Source organism: Triturus cristatus, chromosome 5_1 (genome assembly GCF_964204655.1).
Source record: "Triturus cristatus chromosome 5_1, aTriCri1.1, whole genome shotgun sequence".
In the NCBI taxonomy this organism is placed as follows: Eukaryota; Metazoa; Chordata; class Amphibia; order Caudata; family Salamandridae; genus Triturus; species Triturus cristatus.
Window position 1 is genome coordinate 648,391,831 of NC_140587.1, and position 23,159 is coordinate 648,414,989.

At 41.6% G+C, this 23,159-nt stretch overlaps 1 protein-coding gene across 1 annotated transcript in view; it reads right to left on the reverse strand.

Annotated features, from left to right (window-relative positions):
• Window positions 1-13,834: 13,834 nt before the first annotated feature.
• Window positions 13,835-23,159, reverse strand: part of XKR4 (XK related 4) — a 713,901-nt gene continuing 704,576 nt past the window's right edge. Inside the window, exon 3 of the mRNA XM_085605610.1 lies at window positions 13,835-19,480. Coding sequence (XP_085461736.1) covers window positions 18,534-19,480 — 947 coding nt within the window. The 3' untranslated portion in view covers window positions 13,835-18,533. The remainder of the gene's footprint in view (window positions 19,481-23,159) is intronic.

Here is a 23,159-nt window from a genome sequence, read left to right on the forward strand (position 1 = left end):
TATTGTGACCTCCATGGGTAATGATACACATGGTGTTGAACGTGAACATTTTCCATCAATGAATAATTTGCAGAATATAATATTTTTGGGGAAAACATGATGTTACTGTATACTAGCTGATCTATACCACCCTTTATCCAATCTGCATGTCTACAAAAAAAAATAATCCTGGGTGGGTCGATTGAAAAGAAACTTCAAACGTTTGTTGAATCTCATCAGCTGTTACACAGTGCTCAATTAGGTGTTAGACTCTTAGAGAAGGATTTACACCATTTGAATCGCCATTGGAAAGGATCTCTTACCAGCTCTGGTTATTGACATTCAGCAGTCCTGACCCTACTAAAGTTGCAAGTGTATACGATGCACTAGATCATAAAAATGGTGAATCGTTTGGAACCTTGGCTTGCAGTAACAAGTAGAACCCTAGAATGGATCCAGTCGTTCTTCTATGACTATAGATCGTCTATGAACAAGTATCAGATCACTGGAGCTTCATCACTGATCCTTTTCAATGCATTCTTGAAACTGCCAGCTGAGGTTATTTTCATTACCCAAGTCTAACTTCATTTGTACACGGATGTTGTGCAGATTTCCAGTCTTTTGGGGAAAATCAAGAGAAGCAAAAGATTAGCCTCTAGTAACAAAGGAGCACCCTATCTTGGGTGAAAGAGAACCTCACTGGTGTGATGGATACACTTTGCGAAAAGCCCTAAAACCCTATCAAAAAGGTAGATTTAATGACCTCTCATTTCCCTTGTCAAAAATGCAAACTTTCAACTAACGATACTCAAGTGGGTCCTCCCCATCCTTTGTGCCTATCACTGAGTGGACGTACCAGAGCTCTGCATGAGTATCTAGATAGGCATTCTCCATAAAGAAAGCCAAAACCAGGTTGTTAAACCCGAACCTAAAAACAACTTGAGCACATAGCCCACGCTCTAAGATTGTTGTACTGATTTCTGGTGGAGCAGAGAATCAAGTTAAAAACTCACGCTCATTAGACATTGCCTACATGGGATCCTGCCCAGAATATCTGTGGAATCTATGGAAACGTATGCACTGCATCCCCTTCATTCTTTTAAAGTCCAGTGGCACCAGAATGACCCTGAGACAAGATGTTGAACACTGCACACTTGAGGCAAAACCATCACGCTACAGGTTTGCACTATTTGTAATTCGCCGAACCCTGGACTTAGAGAATTGCCACATCTGCCATAATTCAGGGAAAATATACTGCAGCCATCTTACAAGAGGCCTTTCCCTCTTGATCCAAACCCACCGCATCCAATCCCTCGCTCCCCATAGGGAAGACTTCACTGAATTAAGCATCCCATTGAGGCCAACTTATCCTCTAGATTCCATGCACTCCTCTTCTGCCAGTGTGCAAAGTGGTCTGCCATGAGGATGATTGGTGTAAGGTCTGCACTATACAAAACACAAAATAATATAATTTTTCGCACTATAATATATGTAATGTCATGTAATCACTTCATCAGTGTTCACACATGTCTATGAATTAACTATTTTTAAAATATGTTTACTATAAGTCTTTTTTCTTGCTCAAATATATATAAAAGTCAGTACACAGCTAATTTAGGCTATGCACAAACACAAGAGACGCTAAAGATCTTTTTTACCTTATTCACGCCTTCATGCTTCTGACTGCAAACTCGGTTTATAAAAAATCTAAAAATAATGAGCGGTCAGTTAAATGTAAATTGACTGCTTGTCGCCTCTGTCTCAAATATTTGGGCATTTTGTTGTGATGGTTTACAAGCCCTCCATAAGGTGTTAACAAAGGGGATACACTCTCCACTGTTGTTGCCCTTTAGATTGTATTCAAAAGATGCGTTAATATACTTGAACAAACTAGTATGTACTTTTACAAACCTAGCAGTGCAAGGAAATCCTTAGACTATATGTTGTTACAGATTAAGATAATACATGCACCCCTTCACCCTAATTTATCTGCTTTATTCTATTATGTATTTTTCCTTGTATGCGCTACAGTCAGACCATTTAAATCTGATCGAAATTTTATATTTAAATTTTAGAAATCAAATGTCATATCCCAGAAAGGCACACAAATTAAAATAAATTCTGAAACTCTACCTCACTGCAGAAACTCATCTAATATTACATTTGCAATCTTCTGGTGAGTCATTCAATTTTATTGCTAATAATTGATTTGTGTTTTTTTTGGATGCAGAGAGTGGCATGGTTGTCTGCATGCAATGGGCATGGTCTTAGACACCTGTTATATTGTACTACTTTCTTGATGTTGACTTGGTGTGCGTGGGTTTTTTAAACTTATGTCTGCGAATTCTTAAAAAAACAAATTGTGATAAAGATTACTGTTTCATTCTTGAATACTGACAGAGCGAGTGAATGGCAGTAAATACATGAAACCAGGCGATTTTATGCGCTGCAGAGACATGTTAGAGGATGTTTCCTGGAACTGCAATAATAGCGTTTTCGAGTATTCGTTCTAGGAATATTCACAGAAAGGCAATTTTCATATAGCTGGTTAGCTGTAGAACTCATACAATGAAATGATTGTGAATTGATCCTCGGCTACTATAAATTAAATATGCATACGTTGAAGCTATCTGCTGGCTCAGTTATTAGTGCATAACAGTTTAGTGGACAAGTCGTGATGACAAACCAACCTTGACTACAAAATCATAACTCAGTGGGTGGGATAATTCTGACCATTGTTCCAAATGACAGTTATGGCAAGACAAAGAATGTGATATTAGACAAAGGGCTTTCATAAAGGCACAGTGCTAAACTGACTGCAGAAAAACTTTTCCTACACTGTTTTTCAAATTTTGTTATTACTTATTTTAAAAGGAAATGGGGGCCTTGCACTGGAGGTTAAGAAGCTAGGACTAAAGGACTACGTTTTTTCTTTGCAGTGCTCTTTCACAGCCCTTCATATGAGCATCTCTTATGTTGTCACTGATGTTCCTACGGCTACTATTTCAAGCACTATTGGTGATTTAAGGGCTGATTTAGAGTTTGGTAGACGGGTTACTCCATCACAAACATCCGTCCGTTGTGAAAGAAGGGCCGAATGATATAATGCACTTGTAATACAGAGGAAGGTAGATGCGTTACATTTGTAATGGAATATCCCATCCACCCCACTCTAAATCGGATGATTAATTTCTAACGTTACTGAATGCATTACTGATGCCGCTACTGATATACTTCCTGACGTCAATACTGATGTCAATCACGAAATCTGCATTGCTTTACAGTGTATTGTAGTATTAAGTTATGGTTTCTGTGCTGCAGTGATTACGTGTGTATTTACTTCATTTCAGGTATTTATGTGAGCACTATATTCATATATGGTTATTTCTAATTTATGCACATAATGTTTCCAAAGTGCAGTACAAAAATAGCACAAATGCGACAATAGTGATAGTACATAAGATCAGCATAAAAGTAGTTTAGATGGAAAATGAAAAACAGAAAGCGACACAGAATGAATATAGCCTGGAGAAAAGGGCCCTGAAAGGCTTTCTCAAAGAGGAAGAGCTGGGAACAGTTCACAGAGAGAAAAAAGTCAGGAAGAACAAAGTACAGAGATTGAAAAGAACTTGGTAAGGCAAGGAAGTTTTAGCAGCAGTTGGAAGAGGATCAGCGGGAGAGGCTGTAGGTGAGACCTCAGAGAGATTCAGAAGTGAGAGTGACTGTTTAGACTAGCCTGCACATTGCCTACAAAGTCAGAAGGAAGAATAGGAGCAGCTAGGCAAAGAAGTACCAGACAGATCTAACTGCAGAACAGATATACGAATCAAAGTTAAGAAAGGAACAAATGATGTCTCAGGAAAAGAAAACACAAAGAGATCTTTGAGGCTTTGAAAACTTCAGTGCATGTGCAATAGTGTGCTACTCTGTTGCTATATTTTAACTTCTAGTATTCTGTCCTATCGAATATAATATTTAACATGCTCACATGTTTGACAGGAACAGTATCCATTCCTCTTCGTGTTTCAGTTAAAAACATACCTTTTAAGAAAAACAAACATCTATGCCCTTTGTGGAAATGGCTCCTCTCTGAGTCAAATGAAGTTGTATTGTTGCATTTATAGTTGGTACACCTTGGCCCTGGATGATCAGTGCCCTGTTGTTCTGGCCCACTCAGCAAATTTCCACAGAGAGAGAGAGAGAGAGAGAGAGAGAGAGAGAAAGAGAGAGAGAAAGAGAGAGAGAGAGAGAGAGAGAGTTTTTATATAAAACAAAACAAACAGTGGCCCTTATGTACAGGAAGCTTTCTTCTTGTGCATCAGGGGCCGTTGATTGTTCATTCTGCTGGCCCAGGGAGGACCCACAGCAGAACTCTCTCAATAGAGCGGACCACCTGATGTTTCACCAGTGGGGGGCTTGTGGTGGAGGAGCAGCAGCCATTGATTGACTGTTGGAGGTTAGTCTGTTGTTTCCCTGACTCGGGAGGGGCATGGAATCTGCCAATTTCCAGCCATTCTTTTATACGGCCAAAGTGATCCTCTTAGGTACAACTCTCGCCCGCTGCATTTTTATAAAAGCACAATATTAAATGAGGATAAGTACCTGCTTTCTATTTCAAAATGACTTCTACATGTTACCCTGTAGTATTTTTTTTACAACTGGACGGTCACAATAATCATGTGCTGCACTGAGATGCATTTTAGTTATTTTAAATCATGGGATTCACCCATGTGAGTCGGTGCCCCTGGTGAGCAGTCACTATTCAAGTGAGCTTATAGCATATACAGTATTTCTTTTTAGTTGATCTACAGTTGCTGAGAAAGTATTTGGAATGATTAACTACCAAAGTAACATGCTTCACTCTTGACTTCTGTCAGTAAACCATAGAACATCTGAATAGCATTGGTTGCCTATGAAGCATTCTCACTGGAGGATACCCACGTCCATGTACTCGTTCTGTGTGGCCTTCTACGAAAAACACACAGCAACGGTGATTTGTCTAACACTACAGAATGATGGGAGAGTTAGATGTTTAATATCTTGTCACACCTTATTGAGAATATGGGTCTAATTTAGATCTTGGCAGACGGATATCCCCTTCGCCTAAATATGAATCCCATTATATCCTAAGGGATTTATATTTCAGCAAATGGGATATCTGTCACCATTGTGATGGAGTACCCCGTCCGCCGAAATTTAAATCAGGCCCTTTGTGTTCTTGTATCATCTTTGGACCATCTTTTCCTGAATTATATTTTTGAATAACATATATTCTCACAATCATATCTTCTATAACACAACCATCTGTATATCATCTTTACACTACCTATCTTAGACCACAGATTATTTCGACCTAAAGTAGCCTATATCTAATCTTTTAAAGACCAGCTTCTCTTCTGGGGACAATATAAGCTGTAGACAATAGTTTCTGTGAAACATACCTTCTCTAGACCATCTCTACTTCTGTAGACCATATATTTCGTCGTGCATATCTTCTTTAGATAATATCTTCTTCAGACCATATAGTCTCTAGAACATGATATCCTAGAATATATCTCTCTTAGGCCATATATTCTGTAGGCAGTGTTTTATTTACAATATATCTTCTGTAGAATATATCTTTCTCATCTAATAGTAGACCATACCTTCACTACACAATACGTACCTTTAATCGTATCTTCAACAGGCTATGTCTTCTCTAAATAATATCGTCTTTAGAACAAATATTGCTCAATCATTCGAAATTGTCACACTGCATGCATGTAACTTTACGAACTCAGTTAACAAATGACCAAAAAAACCATTTAAAATAAATTACACTACAGACATTTTATTGTTGATTTGCGCTCTGCCTGCTACGAAATTGTAAGTGGGTTGTAATCGGGTAAAAATAAAAAGACTTGTGAATATAATTTGTGATGAGACACTATTTTGTAATTACGCTATAAAATGTATTATTCAGAACATTGTTTATTTGACCTCACAACCAATAATTCCAGTACGATTCAGCTAGGCTTTGGACTAAGCAGTTATGTCGCTATTGATGCTAACCTAACATGCTTGTGATTGTTTCATCAATGGCAGTCCACAGAAGTGCTTTGATCTGAGAAAACCAGGAATATTTCAATTCAGAACCCCAATAAATATATTTCACAATTTTTATGTTGCATACCCTTTCCGATGCTCCTTTTATAACCATTCATTATAGCAGTGATGTGCAGCTAGGTTGTATGAGGATTTCTTTTTTAAGACATATTTTCAGTTCTTTTATTTATTAGAATGTTCCATCTTACCATGTCCTCTAAAACCTCAATTTCGGATATCAGAATGATTTCATTCTTGGAGCTGCCATTGTTTAACACCAAAGTAAAAGTTGGAGTTAAGAGAGTTACAGATAATCAGGGCTTTAAGTGTGCCGGGTCCTGGCGGTGCTCAGAACTGGCAGATCTAAAAACCAGGTGCCGAGACAGGTCTGTATCCTGCCCTCTGTTTTTGCCCTCACCTTCAGTATGAAAAGAGTCTGGCCTTAGAAGCCGTACCACTCAACCCAGGCCTTTGAAGTAAAGTCGAAGACAGCGGCGGCTCCTCCGCAATGGCGGAGGAGCGTCTCCCCACTGCCTGGCTCAGAGCCAGCAATTGCAAAATAAAACGATGTTCTTGCATCGTTTCATTTTGCATTTGCAGGCTCTTAGCCAGCAGTGTTGGGAGGGGCGGGCCTAGGCATGGGAGGGGGAGGAGGAGTGTTACTTGCACTCCACTCCCTAAGTGCGCATATGTGTTTTGGCCTGGCCTCTCAAGCCGACTAAAACACACATGCGCACTTAGGTTTTCAACAGCCCAATTGCATTGAGCAGCCAGGCTGGAGAAACCCCAAAGACTCCCTGGTCTGAGCAGGGCGTCTTTCCTGCCTGGTCAGACCAATCCCCGGGCTGCTCTGCAGGACGGGGATTGGATGGGAGTCTGGGTCCCGGGGGCTGCTGGGACCCAGGAAGAGGAGAGGCGGCGAATGCGATGAAACGCTGGAAGGGGCCAGTGGCAAAAGATACGTTTAAAAAAAAACCAAACAATGTATTTCAGCCCCCCCAGCGCGCGCCCCCACCCGCCCCCACCACCCTTTGTTTATGGCGGCTGCCGCTGATCGGAGAGACCGCTTTGTTATATATACTGTCTCGATTAGCAGAAAATTCTAAGCTATGATCACCTTATAGTGATTTGGTAGTGCAGGCCACGAAATCTGCAGGGGGCACGAGAGGTGGGAGTGGTGGGCAGAACTCAGATTCTAATTGTGACATTTATACAAGGATTAGCTGCTGAAGGATGATAATAAAGCATTAACATCCCCAGCCTCTCACACTCTGCTCTCTTTCTCTGGCTGCTGTGCAGACTGGCTACTCCTTGTCATTGCTGCTCGTCCCTCGAGGAGTTTTTTTAGCAGTTTATACACTGACTGCAAATGAGTCAGTTGTCTAAAAATACACAATATCTTTCACAAAAATGTCTTTTTCAGGCCTAGTGCCGAAACATGTTTCTGTATTGTTGCTTGCGGTTTTCAGTTTATAGTTCTGTGAAAGAAGTGTATAAACTTGTACAGTGCAGCACTGTAGTCCACTCTGTTAGGCCACACCCCTTGTTGCAGAGGCCACGCCTCTTTTGCGTCCCCTACTTTTTCCATCCCACTTGAAGCACTGTAAATAATTCTTTACATCTTGCTTACAGCATAAGATGTATCAGTGGGGTTCAAACTCCTCAAATCTTGATCTTCAAGGCAATGCTGCAGTCTAGCAAGAAACACTGAACTAACGCTGCTGAGCACAGCACAACTAAGGCCTTTGTTCAGCATACACATCTGTGTTGTTGTTGTTTAAGACGACCAAAGGGTGGGAAGTAGCTGCTCACTTGTGGAATGTTACCAACTTTTATTGACCATCTAAGAAAACTTCAATAAAAATAATTATTAAAAAAAAGACATTGTGAATTTTAAAGTAAGGTAGACTTTCAGCACGTATGCGTGTCCACTCTCAACTCAGGAAGGTGCCTAAAACAGGTATAGCTATTTTTAGTGTAGCATGTGCATTGGCACTCGCACCAGGGGCCAGGCGCCCACTGCACGCCCGCACATAGCTGTCTTTTAGTGTTCCACCAGGGAGATAAACAGGCCATTGTTTTAGGGTCCATGCCCCTTTCTATGCTACTAGTCTAAAATGCCCACTCGTTTGCAATCTCATCTAAGTAAGGTGTTCAGAGCCTACACCTTGGTGTCTGCATTTCCTGCTGCTGAAGTTGCGTAGTATAGACATTTAGACTTGATTTGACCTCTAGAAATGTCTGTTGTACATGCATAGGTCCCAGATCGAGTTTATAAATTCGAAATCATAGCAGGAAACTATTTGGATGAATATAATAGCCCCAAAAACCTGTAAGAGTGAAGCGTGTGAAGCCACAATTAGAGGGAACTCAAAAGGATCAAACAGAACCGTCTCAATAATTGTAACAACCCACAAACTGCCTAGATCGCACATAAACATGTTTGAAACCTAAGTGATGTAAATTTGGCTGCCATATCATCCCCTCACATGTGTTAGTGCTTGTTAGGCTGAAGTAAAGGTACTCACCATCATAAAAAAGCGAGCACTGGGCATAATAAAACCTTTTATCAATTGCTTAAGAATGACTTTATGGCCTTCACTCCTTAGGCGGGGTAACCTAGCTAACAGACTGAATCCACCTTCTTCCGTGTGTAATTAAATCAATGTACCCAACTCCTAAAATGCTTCTATGGCATTTCAAGTTTGTGAATTCATTAAGTCGAGAAACTCAACTTGAAGAATGCGCAGATTGCCTACAGTGCAAACAAAACATGAACACAGACAAAAACAACAGCTAGTGATCGATCTGACACATTCAATTCTGTTTCATCAAAACAATCACATTGTTGTTATGCTTGGGGTTTGAGTTCAGCATATATACTTAGCAAACTCACATTTAGGATACCATAGATTTGTATTTTTTGGTTTTTTACAGCTAATGCACCTTTGTGTGCATAATATGTTTGCAGTCAATGTAAAATAAATATGATCTGCTTCTTGCACTCTATGACATGGTGCTTAGTAGATGGAGTGCAGTACAAGGTAGAGGGAGCGGCGATTCGGAATCGTGTAAACTGCCACTCTTTGCCAGCCGTGAATGAAGCTTGGCAAGCAGGGTTTAGGATGGCACTACTTTTTTGGCATTTAGAACTAAACATATTTGCTGCACCGCCTCCAAGTGGTGGCTTTTGGTTCAGATTGTGGGCATTGAGAGGACACTTGTAGCATCTATCGCCACAGAAAAGACAAATTATAGAGTCCATTGAAATGAATTAAGGAACAAAGGTACAATTTCCTAGAGCTTGCTTTTTAACAGTGGAGGCATGCCCACATTATTTTATTTTACTGAAAGTAATACAGTCTTATAATATTTTCTAAAAGTCTTTTATAAGTGTAGTGATTCACTCATTAGCAGCTTTGCATAGAGACTCAGGGAGTCAGACAAAGACGTTGTGCCCTACCAGACACCAAAGGCATTGTGCCCTACCACCACCAATGGCATTGTGCCCTACCACACACCGTAGGCTTTGTGTCCTACCACACACCGTAGGCTTTGTGTCCTGCCACCACCCACAGCTTTGTGCCTTACCGCCAGTGGTTAATTTGTAAAACAATAAGTGACAAGGCCCTTTTAAATTAATAAACAGCTGTTGGGCTCCTATCGACATCTGGCAAACAGCGCCACTATGTGGCAGACTCTCACAATCAGTGGTGCTAAGAATTAGGGGCAGGTTCTGAGCACCGGGAACCACCGGCCCAAATTAAGCACTACCTGGTAGGGCTTTGTGCCCTACCACCATCAAAGGCTTTGTGCCCTACCACCACCGAAGGCTTTGTGCCCTACCACACACCGACGGCTTTGTGCCCTACCACACACCGACGGCTTTGTGCGCTACCACCACCAAAGACTTTGTGTCCTTCCACCACATAAGCTTTGTGCCCTACCACACACCGAAGACTTTAGCCCTACCACACACCGACGGCTTTGTGCCCTACCACTATCAAAGTGATATTTCACAGCGTGCTTTGTCATGCAGCATGGCTCTCCTAACTCTGCTTAAACATTATTACTGCACACAGCTGGTAACTGACATTAAAGTATTGATGCAGAAGGCACTCAGCATTTCCGAGAGGAAGGCATTGATGGCCAATGAGAGGAGCCCTTGCATGCTGTGTTGGTCCCTCTTTTTCTAATTCGCTCCTGAAGCCTTCTGGTGTTCTTATTTATTTATTTATAACATTTATTGAGCGCTGCTGTTACCCGAGGGTGTCCTGGCGCTATGTGAAATCTACCAAAAACTCAGCATCGAAGAGGAGAATTATTCAGTAAACAGCCACGTTTTTAAAGCTTTGCGAAAAGCCGACAGATTGGTCAGTCCTCTAAGGTGTAATGGGAGATTGTTCCAGGCTTCAGCAGGGTGTCTTTCCTATGCAAGATGGAAGAATTTCTGTAGCTGATGACTTAAAGTAAGGGCTCTAAAATGCAGGTTCTCAGACGGGTTAACAATACAAATACGTCCAGATATCGACAGCTGAAGATATTGGTAGACCCACAGCAGAGCTGAAGGGGACTTGTGTGGTCTGAAGTTATTCACCTTGCATTCCACCTCGCTCGACTGTCTCCCTCCCCCCCCCCCCCCCCTCCACACACGGTGACATGAATATGCTTTTCATTTTGCCTAGCTGATTAATGCTAGCCAGCATCTCTTGATTGCAATTTTACAAGTCACTAAATGCATGATTAAAATGTCGGTTGAATTAATAAAATGCAAATCACTATTTGGAAAACCTCACACTCCCCAAATGTACTTTTTGGAGAGGGGAGTGCATGGCAGCTAAAGATAGTTAGCTTTGCGACCAGCATACTCGAGGGTGCGGGACTGCTGCTGAGAAATGCTGTCTGGCGCCATCATCTCAGTGGGCATCGCATTCAGGGGAATTCCAGGCTTTTGAGGTCAAAGAAGCATGCTTCTGAAAATGATTGAAAATGAGCAGCTGTTAAATATTCCTCGTCCCTCAGTGGCTGTCTGCTACGTTTTCCAGTGGACTTTCTGCTATTAGAGCGGGCTTTGTCTAAGGTTGCCTAATTGCCCTAATTAGCACAATTAACTGCTGCATTGTCTTTTTTACACAATTCCGCCCACATTCTGCACTGCCGTCCCACTGAAGGAGTAATTACTGTTCCGTGCAGGCTAATTCATGGGCTGTCGCCTGCTAATTCATGGGATGTTGTGCTTGTTCAAGCTAGGCCTTCCCTTGGGGGTGGCTGGAATCCAAGGGGGGTGGGAGTGGGGAGGCTGTTACACGGATGTCTAGTCCAGTCACCGAACTGCACATACCCAGCAGCCTTGGTGTGACGGCCAGCGCCGAGACGGATGAAGCCTGGTTCTGAACAGTGGCATAACTAAACATAGTTACATGGAAGGGCCCTCCTCCGGACTCACTCAGGAGCTCTCGGGCCAAGGTACTGTGCTGAGGGGATCTCCTGGAGCTAGAGGCTCCCACTGCAGGGGCTGCGGGGTCTTTGTTACGCCACTGGTTCTGAACAGGGGCGTAACATAGGTTCCGCATCCCCCGCAGTGCGGGGGCCCCCTCAGCACTGCACTTCGGCCGGGAGCTCCTGATAGAGTCCGGAGGGGGCCCCTCCACGTACCTTGCAGGGGGGCCCCCTCAATTATCGTTACGCCACTGGTTCTGAACGAAAGAGACACCCTTGCCATCACTTGTCTATTCCTCCTGTAGGAAGGAAACAGTGGGACTTCCTTGAGGTGGCGTGGTTTTAAGGGTGGTTACTAGGTTGAGTTGATGGACTACATGCTATTGGAGAGCAAAGGCTATATACAGAGCTCTTTGGTTGAACCTTCTGTATCCAATCCTTTTGTCGCAGTCTCAGATTCGATCTTGGTGGTTGGCAATAGTTCCAGTATCCAGTGGCATATCACAAAATTATGCCCCCAGAGAACATGACATGGGTTTCCTAAGTCTCCAATATTGAAGACTTTGGGCAGAACGGGGCCCTCCTGAACTTGGGGTTTCTGGTCCCACGGAAGGGTTGGCCATCCCTTCGCTGCATGGCCTGCAGGCAACTGTTTGACGCCCCTGCTAGCATAACGGTTATACATGATGCAACAGTGAAGAAGAAATAAAACTTCCTTTCCCATTAACCCATGAGATGAACGTCCTTGTCTTAACGAACTTACCGAATAGAGTGCTTTATGTCTTGTGCCACCGTATTTCATTCAAGGAAAACCTTTCCAGATATTTTTCTTCTGCTACATGTATGTTACTTTTAGTTTTCTCCTAAAGTTTATAATTAGTTTCCTCCGTATAACCTTACTGGAAACGTTATACCTTTTGCCTACATTTTAACATGGTAAAATCAGATCGTAGAGGTGTTGCCAAGACAGGAAGACTGTCTTGAGAAACATGGGTTTGCAGGCAAAATATAATTTGTACTTCATTATGTTTATTTATACCGAGATTATTAGTTGTCAAGAAATGAAAGGAGTTAAGGAACTTCCTAAAGCTAAACATAACTCTTTTGAAATTACATACTATTTAGCATTATTTCCAGTTGATGTAGCAATGATCAGTTGTTACTGAAAAAATGGTTTGCTATATTAGCTGTATTAACTGTATCAAGTATATGGTTTTGTTTTTTGTTTGGGTTTCTAATGTGAAAGAAGGAGAAGGTTTTTTTCTGTTTGAGTAAATAGCCGAATATTTCTCATGATCACAATCTGCGAACAGCTAACGTGGCGGTGTATAAAAGACCATCAATTATACTGTAGAAATCACATTGGGATCACAGTTGCTTTTTTCTTTTCAGAACACATTTGGTAGTTTATTCCCTTGATTTTGTAATATTGGTTTGATGTTGAGCAATTTGTAGGAATATATGCCATATAAATCTTGACCTTATTCCTGTAGACGATCCAAGACCATTTCGTCAAGGACCCATTTCAAGATGTTGGAAGTAAACAGTCTGAACAAGATATTCAGACTTCAGTCTGAAGATTTGTATTAAACACTAGAGAACGTTTCACGGTTGGTTACAAATGTTCCTTGATTTTGTAAAATCTCAGACTCTGTGTCTTGCTTTAGAAACCCACTTGACTTCATTCAAGAATTATGTTGGAGGTACTTTTGCACTGTTACCATAGCCCCTATTTCAGTTCATATGCCCGTCTGATGTCGAAAAATGGATTGAACAATCCACCTCAAAGAAAAAGAAAGATTATAATGAGTAACAATCTAACATAGACAAAACTGCACCCTTTTAGAGCCTGGTTTTTCAGAGGTAATATAAGTTTTTTTCTTTTAGGTGTTTTGCTTCTGTGTAGAGGAGGCCTTCACAGATGGCTGACAAATAAGATAAATACTAACGATTTGCCCTAGAATTAGGATTTTTCTTCATGTAGTCTACGGAAATCAGGATTTTAATGTGGCTGGGTTTGTTTGAGGATTCTCGGTCTACATTTATTAACATTTTCCACCCAATTTTTGTAATGGGTGCATTATAAGAAAATAAAGATGAGTTTATTGCTCCAGGCTTTAATTACCAAGTTGCACAGAAAATTCCGCAGAATTATTTGTCTGCAGGTTGAAATTGTGAGAGTTTTTTTATATTATATCAAGGCCGCTTGGACGGCCGAAACGCGTCCTGACACAGAGAAAATAAAATAATGCTGAACACAGTTGGTCTACGCTGGTGATTTCCGCGCGCAAGCGGGTGAATATCGCGAGTTGCTGATATATATATATATATATATATATATATATATACATATACATATACATATATATACACACATATATATATATAATGGCTTGGTAACTGCGGAACCTCTGATTGAACCTCTGATAATAAGATATTAAAAAATATTGACAAGACAGGGAGAAGTACATTTTCGTTTCAAAGTAATAGAACAAAGAATCATGAATTTCGGGAAAGTCATAATTGGTACTCCAACATCAAACATTTTGCTTCTCTACTCTGTGTTATGATCCACCACCTTGTTTTTCCTTGTGTATTTGTAGTCACGTGTTCTGGAGTGTGCTTGAAAACTGCTTAGCCTACTATCCATTCACCCTGTTTAGGTTGAAATTCCAAGCATCCTATGTCTGGGACTTAGCTACTTAGCTACAGCAGCATAAATCACTATTATTTCACGAGTTAGTGTTTTATCTATCTGTAAATTAAATCAAGGACTGGAACAGAATATTCAAACCACCTTATAATGGTTGAAACTCTGGTCTTCATGTTTAGCTTGAAATATTTCCATTTTCATTTCATGAGATGACTTTAACGCCAAAAGGTCAGTCCATATTTGGTATAATGCCTCCTCATGCATTTGAATGAATTGGTCCCTATCCTCAAAGCAGTTCTTAGGCATAGACCTGGGTTTGCGGTTGAAACGACTGCACTTTCTCACTTACCCACAAAGGAATACCTAGCAGGCACAAGTGTCTTTACTATAACGTAAATTTGTGACAAAACTGGCTACATCTACACAGTACTATACTCCGTCCAAGGAGTGGGGAGCGGTTTCCCTTGACAGTTTATGAACACTGACAAACCTGCGTGTTTGTGGGTATTCACAAGCTCTTCTCCAACCCTTTCCCTCCCAGGAAATGAAGCAAGGTTTGCTCCGCCAAAGAGCTGGAGTAAATTCCCTTCCATGGTGGGAAGGGTAATGGAACAGCCCCAAGCTTTGTGAGGATCTACGGAAATAGGTTTATCTGCGGGGAAAACTGTTTTCCCTTTAAAGAATGAAAAGGCCCAATTACACAGAATGGGTGCCTTTAATCAAAGTGGAACTGTACACTGGGCATAATTTTTCATTGCCGTAATAACTTGTATGAATGTCGCACTACATTGCCAGTAGTGCATGTTAAAACCAATGACTGGCACAGCTTTCTAGGTGTACTTCTGCCAATATTTTTGAATAACAAATAGTAGTAAACTGATACCCGTTCATAATAGTACTATAAGAACCACTAATTTGCTACTATTTTTTGGGAATCTGGTCCATTGTGTGTATGTTTTGACACCTCTTTGGAGTGTTTCTAAAAACTCTGGATATATTTTCAATGTTTCACCTTATCTTACTTCCAATAAATCCCACATGCTTGGGTAAGAAAGAAGGATGGAAATAGGAGACAACACTTATTTCCGATGATCCTCTATCATCGGTTAGCTGAACGAAATGAAACAATTATTATTTGAGTATATGCCCTCAGCCAAGCTGGTTTCCTACTCTATAACTTTCACTCTTATTACAAAATAATCGAGGTGTCATGCTCCAGAAATAAGGTACTTCTACTCCCACATTCTCTTTTCACTGGTTCTCCCATAGCAAATCTCTGTTATGACATTGTGCTGCTAATATCCATCCACTGGACTTTCTATGGAGATTGCCAGTCATTGGCAGGGGTGCTTGTAGTGTTAAGTGCAATTAGTGGCAAACAGATATTCAACACCAAACGCCATTCATCTACACCACCAAACAAATGCCTATTTGGTCAGTAATCCAAATTCTGTTTAAGCAGAAACACTCTTCTGCCTCAAACAACAGATCTACTATAACCATTACAGAAATGTAAATACATCTGACTTTGTAATCTAAGTTTAACACAAGGAGAGAACTTGGGTTTCAGAATGGTTACTGTTTAGAACATTATTTAGAGCACAGTATTCTCAAATGAATTCAGATATTGTACATTATTAAAATTTGTGAAATAGATTACCAGGTTAACTAGCAGCATATTATAATTAGCTAAACTTTGGGTCCTGGAAAGGTACGTGAAAAAGCCATACCCTTAAATATACCCCAAAATACAAGATAGTTTCAGTTGTGCTCTTTATAGTTAAAATGACATACATTATTTAGCACACAACTCTTTCTTAAAGGTCTCTGGTGTTTTTCTTTAAACTAGATGTGGATAATCAAAATGGAGGATCTTATTTAGACTATAATATGAATTACTAAAAAAGCAAACCTACGTTTTTAAAAATGTTTTGTCTTGTGGCATTCACCTTCAACAGTCATGGCATCAGTAAGAAGTTAGAGTTTCTTATAGTCATTACAACCAGTGTGTTGATTGTAATGGTAAATTGGCAACCAGGCTGGTGCTTCATGTAACAACATTTACTTTTAGAACTGGGAACGTGTGTTCTTTTATCCATTTTATATAAGCTCCATAATGAACTTCTTCAAATAGCAAAAGTAGAGAACATAACTTTTTGGGAATGGCTGCCCCAGAACGTTTGTGAGCCAATTTGCATCCATCAGTGAGGAAATTAAGATTCTTTCAGGTCTAGTTCGAAGGACAAAATGCACCTTCACAGGCTGGCATTATTACAGTATCTTCGCTGTCTATGGACTTTGGCGGTGAGGTTTTACTGACACATACAGCTACATTACCCTTTAATCTGTGCAAGTGAAATTTAAATTTAGTCCTTAGCATCATGCAGTCAGGCTCTGAGCCTATCGATTATGGATAGCAGATCCTGGCTAAAGTTGGTCAAGATGCCAGAGAAGGCATTCGATTGTCTGTGGCAGGGGCATCACGAGCCAGAGACCTAAAGACCTGATTTATAGAGAGTTAGATCTCTGGGTTTCATGTCATTTAGCTTATCTATCTATGGAACGTTTGGAAAATGTTTTATCCAGGACCTAGCGTTGAAATCATAAACTCTTTATTCTATTATAAAAGTGTCCAGGTTGGCTACCACAAAGCAGATACAGAGACACAAGGTTTTTCATGTGAAGTGTATGTTCTCTTCAGTTTGTAAGGTGTTGGCTGTACAGTGAGTTTTAAAGTATTCAGGCAAATGGGATGCTATATAGGATAGGATATCTATAAAAAGTAATACCTTTGTAAACCATATTTTACTGTACAAAAATATTAAAGTGATCCATGAGCTCATTCCACTCTGCATCGGCTTTAAAAAAAATTCGACCTACTCTGAACTTGCACCATTAATGCAAATGAAAGCACCATCAGGAGATACTTTGAACATATACCGGGATTACATTGACTAGATCTAATCAGGTACATATTTAACCCAGAACATTTGCAGCAAAATGACAAATCTTATACACGTGGCTCTTCGTTGCTTCTCAAAGCACTGGGAACAAATGATGGCCAGGATTAAATGATGGTTCTTAATCCACAGACTATGTTGTGTTCATACGGTGCATATACACTATATTGTCTATTGGATGGCTGCGGAGCTTCCGAGACACGAGTGAGCTCCATCTGTACATGTGGACTGACTGCTCGACTACTTGTTCATGTTTCCTGCCCTTCTGTAGGGCTCTTCATGCCACATATTTGACATATCACATAATGTTTGGCACTGGAAATAAATCACACCTTGCACCATCCTCATCGGTCATGTGGGACCATGCATCCCAAGTTCTGCAGTAGATTATATGCGCCTATCCGCAGGTGCAGTACATCTCCCGTTAACTTCTCCGGGTCGCGAAACTATATCCTGGACAATTTCTTTGCTGCTTTTTTTAACCTCTGAATTTCTCATCATGATTATCATTTCATTCAGATCCCTCGATAATGGAGAAATGTTTGCTGATAAATTTAGATGCTGTGGGTGATTTGAGACCTTCTGTTATCTATACGTTTCTTTAAATGAGAATGTACTCACCTGCATAGTAAAGTGTATCTCATGCATTTAATGTGTGCCTCTTCTGACTTGCTGTTTGCTGGGAATGTGTTATGCGAGGACAGTTCAGGCACACCACCACATCCCAACCGAGGCTTATAAGATACCCATTTTCCTAGTGCCTGTCCTACATACACAATAGGCAGACTGAAAAAGAAAAGCTTTTTTGGCTTCAAAGTTTGTTCTTGTAGTTACATTTTACGGTCTGAGCATACAACAGACTTTCGTCCAAAATGGTTTCTGCTTAAAAGAAACCCATATTTCCTATAACAGTAGCATTGCCTTTTGAGGAAAGTATATTTGTGACATACATGTGTACTTACTAGAGCAACTGCCCATGAAAATGCCCATCATCTTTGCGAATATATATATATATATATATATGTGTGTATGTTTCCCTGTGTGAAAAAGATTGACAATTACAAAAACTAAGATTGGTGGCAGTAAGGTAGACTGTTAGGTAGCAGCAGCCACAATGTAGGTTTGCTGTATTTTCTCTATTGCAATTTATATTTCACCTTTGAGGTTTAAAGTGAATGCTGTTCGTGCTGTGAAATGACCTTGAACTGTGGATCAAATGATAATCATGATTAAGATCCAGATCAAACATGTTAGCAAGACTCTATGACCCGTCATGGCTAGGATCGTCTCCACTTCAGATTCCACTCTGAAATGAAGCATAGTTATTGCCACATCCTTTCTGAAAACCTTTATTTCAGACTGGTACTTCGCGTGGCCGAGCCCGGACAGTCCCAATGCTTGAGCGGGTTGCTATTCTTTTATAATGTGGTTTCATATTCTAAGCGCTCCTGAATGAGAGCATCATCTTTATACTGTAGCCGCGGAGGAGCGGGAGAACATTCAAAGGTTAAAATGGCCTTCCGCAGGCTTCTGTCCAACACATGTCTCTCCCAGGCTGGGTACCTATTTCTAAACAGATCAATTTTTATAACCGACTCCTCAATCCGTGGTGGCCGGGATGATGGGGTGGAGGGAGCAGTTGGCCTCACCTGAAAGACCGGCACACAGCCATCCCTTTCAGTAAACTTCTGATCCCGGTCCCCGGCCATACTCCTATTGTTTGACATGGACCTCAAAGTGTTCGAGGCCACCTCTGTTGGCAAAGGGAAGGCGGAGATTGGGTCCTCACTAGCACAGCTTGGTGACTGCCCAAACCTTGGTCCATTGGGATGAAAGAAGGCATAGTACATCAGCATAAAAACAATGCCAGTTAGAAAGCTGCTGAAAACCACGCACAGTGCCGAGATGGCAAATGCATCGGCAATCTGAGGGTTCTTGTATAGATACCAGAGGGCACTCAAGGCAGTGTTCTCCAAAAGGATGACTAAATAGTAGATGAACAGTCGGCACCGTGTCCTTCCTTCTTTGACATTGAACCAGCTAAAGATGTAGATAATTCCAACAACCATGTCGAAAACAATCTCCTCCCACTTGGTGATGCAGAATTCCGTCTCGCAGTGAACAATACAGAAGGTCATGATGCACCAGTGGAGGACGATAAAGACTCCAAAGTAGAGCTGGAAAACTGAGGCAAAGAGAGCAAAGGTGATCACCCTGGCTGCAATAGTGAAGAAATGCCAGCAAAACTGGATAATGACCGCCATGTAACTGATGGGCTTCTTGTCATCTCGGGAGTCGCGGAGAGCTTTCTGGTAAGAGGCCAAAGCCCAGGCCAAGGACACAAGAGAGGCCGCTGCTGTAAGACCTGAAACAAAAGAGAGGGAAACAATAAGGTGCCAGGAAGAATCATACAGGACAGTCAATAACCAATCCTTAGAGCAATGGATTCTGCAAGAATGTATTTAACAACATGAAGAGATACACTAACATTAATTAAATGCCTTCTGACCGTATGGAAAATACTCTCCTACTGTCTCCAGCACATTTTAGGACAATAGTTCCAAATCCATGTTATTAATACTTTCAACAGTTTACTTCCCAGCACATAAAGCCATGTTTCGAATGTTGTGGTTTTAGTTTTCCACCACAAAGTGCACCTGCTCAACTCATTGACTGAATGTACACCTTTAAAGCTCTGAATCCAAATCACACTCACTCTTAGACATATTTCAGAAACCCTTATAACTTTATTTCCATCTCTCTACTGCACCAACCCTGTGATACTTCCATCCTTCACAGAAAACAGAAGTAGAAGAATACGTCTGGGGTCAGTAGTCTCCAGGAAAATGCCACTGTTTCGTGGCCCTGCCCACATTTTTAGACAGGATTTATAACCAGCATAGTTTGCTAAAGTCTGAAAGCCCTGGATAATTTATAGACTGCAATCATTAGTTTTAGCCCAGGCTGGCAGAGGTTTGTGATCATTCAGCACAAATGTATTAGTACAGCCTGATGCTGCTGCTGGGTTCTTCTGATGGGAGTGTTTTAATGATCTTTGGGCCATATAATTTGTTGGAAAGTTATACATTTCATTGAGAGCCTCACTCATGCTTTTGGGAAAAATAACTTGTATTGAAGTTGTAGGCTGCTGGCAGGATTTGTCCTTGAACATAGGGAAACCATGGCATTGCTGGAGAATGGTGGGCAAATGCCCCTGCCCCCCAAGCTTGAAAGGCATACTCCCGGGATCATCAAGGGAATCTCTGTGGATGGTCCAGGGCTCGGTGGTGGTGGCATTATGGCTTGGGTGAAGGCTGAGGCTATGCTGCATTCCAGTACGTTAAAGTGCCATGTCTGCAGCCATAGTTATAGAGACTTAATGCACTCTTCAAACAGAAGTCCAAAATATGAGGCATACCGTTCCACGCAATATGCCAAAGCATGACACTGAGTTTGTTAGAAATGAAATACAATAATAATTAACTAAACAAAAGGAGGTGCAATCTTATTTTCAGGAATGTTAAAATAATAGTTTATATATAATGATTTCAATGAGGAGATTGAGAAGGGAAGAAGAATAGCTTGAGTGTTCTTTTTTTTTTAAAAAAAAACTTTATTGTGCAGAAAACCAGCAGTACAAACATGGGCCTACAACCACCAGGGCCGGCCGCTAGCACATGCATGCCAATTACGTGACGTCACAAAGCAGCGACTGATCCCCAGAGGCGCAGCAGGGAATACAAAAGTTATGCTCGGCAACTCAGAAGTTAGACAGAATACCGATATTTTAAATTTGAAGATAAAAAAAAAAAAACGAACAAAAAAAAACTCAAGGCGAGAAACAGTCTAGACAGTGTCAAGCGCCGACGGGGGGACCCCACCCAGCCAGGTAAAGAAGCAGGAGGTCAATAAAGATGACCGGGGGGGGGAGGGGGAGGCAGCGGGGAAGCCAGAACAATCAGCGTAAAGAGTACAGTATTCAAGGAACCCCAGGATCAGGGGGACAGGGAAATATCAGAAGTGTCTTCAAAAGGGGGTGTACAAATGTCACCTCGGTAGGCGTTCCACTGACCCCAAATTCTACCCCACGCCCCAGGCTTGCCCCGAACCAGATATACCGTCTTCTCCCTGAACATACACCAGTCCATGTTCTCCTTCCACACTGACACGGCGGGAGGCCGCCGGGAGCCCCAAAGCTGCGCAATATCCCTCTTTGCAATCATGTACCCAAGTGCCGCCCACCGGGCCTGGGCAACGTTGTAATCATTCGGCTCCCATACATTCAGCAAACAGCGACGAGCTTGAGTGTTCTTGATGGTTCACTGAGCTCTAGTGACAATATGGCTTTACTGGCCCTGCTCCTGTTGCCACACGCAGAGCCTGTGGTGCAACCACAGGGGACAGTGGGGTCATCTGCCAATATTGGTAGTTTGTTCTAGAGGCTCGGCAGTAGACACATAACAATAACTTTCTGTTGCACTGAGTGGACACTTCACTACAAGCAGTACTTGGACAGATGAACATACCTGGTGTCCAATCAGGCTGAAGTCAACAAGACGATCAATAAAGAGACAAAACTGAAACCCTCCATCGATACGCAGTGATTGACCCTTTTATGTGAATATATCAACTTTGTCAGCAGCCAAACCAGTCTCAAGCCAAATCTATAAATCAGTACCCAAGAACCTGGATGTTTGACTGCATATGTAGTTCATACAAAATATCAAACATGAGAATTAATTACATTTGTTTTCATGTAGTTTCTAAACACTTTCCTTGAACACTAATGGGAGAACTTACTGAAACATGGCCATTCAATAACTAGTTGTGACTAGTAAATAGTGTATGAAGCAACAGCTCCTGTTTGTGTCCTTGCCTGCCGCCTGCGCCCCGTCCTGAGCTGCTGAACTTCAAATTTTCTACTGCAACCCTCCCTTCTCTAATTTATCAAGTGCTGAGCTCAGTTTTGTAACCGCAGATATTTCATCTCCCACCTTTCAGAAGTGAACCTCCATGAAACTCCTTCCACTGCAGAGCCCCCTGCTAGTTTGGCACTATGGCCATTCCTATTCCAAACTTTGAACTGCAGACCATTCACCTGCAGGCTTTTTGATCTTTGTTTCATTGACCAAAGGGTGTATTAAAGCAAAGATATTCATTCAGATTACCTTGTTTTAAGTTTCAGCAGTAAACTGCTACACGGTCTACGGTCAACGTTACATCACATTTTATTTAAAAAACATGTCTGTGATATAATACAACATTGAATCAAATATTAAATTTAAAGCTTGAAAATTAACCTAAATTGCACTTTCAGAGAATAATTTAGTATACAGTGTTTGCCTCAACACCAGTTCATAACAAGTTGTGTACCTACAGAAAAGCCTTCCAAATACCCTGCAAGCTTTTGGTGCCATCATGTTTCTTGTACAAGGTGTGCTAGGGCCAGTTGTAACATTTCAATAATCCAGGACTCTATCCTTCCAGTCGCTGCCCTTGGCCACTTTCTAGACACACCTTGACTATGAATGCTTTCGAACGCATGTCCCCCCTCCCACATTTTCAATACAAGCCTCTCCGTTTATCGATCAGTCGGCTCCGGTCAGCTTCTGTGAGATCTTTAACAAAGCAAGGATGGAGAAGGCACAGAGTGCAACAGTCCTCTCAACGTCAGAGCGGTGCATTCTTCAATGTCATGGTCATCTCCGGTGCTGCGGCATTCCCATACTGCACCACGCGTCATAAGCGACTCAACACCAGCTAACATCATGCAGAAATACCAACAACAAAGACTTCCATAGTGGATGCGTATCTGCAAATGTTCCTTTAGTGCCTAGGCTGTCGTGTGCTAAGGCTGCCGTGTGCTACTCATGCCATGACCAAACTTTGGATCAAATGGTCGGGCTGAGAACCGAATAAAAGTGATTGAAATAAAGGGTGTTTGGGACCAAGCAGGCTCAGCCTCAGGCGCGCAACACCCACTGGACTCACAGGGCTTCAGCCCCCCCCCCCCCCCCCCCCCCCCGTCGTGTGTGGCAGCCCGG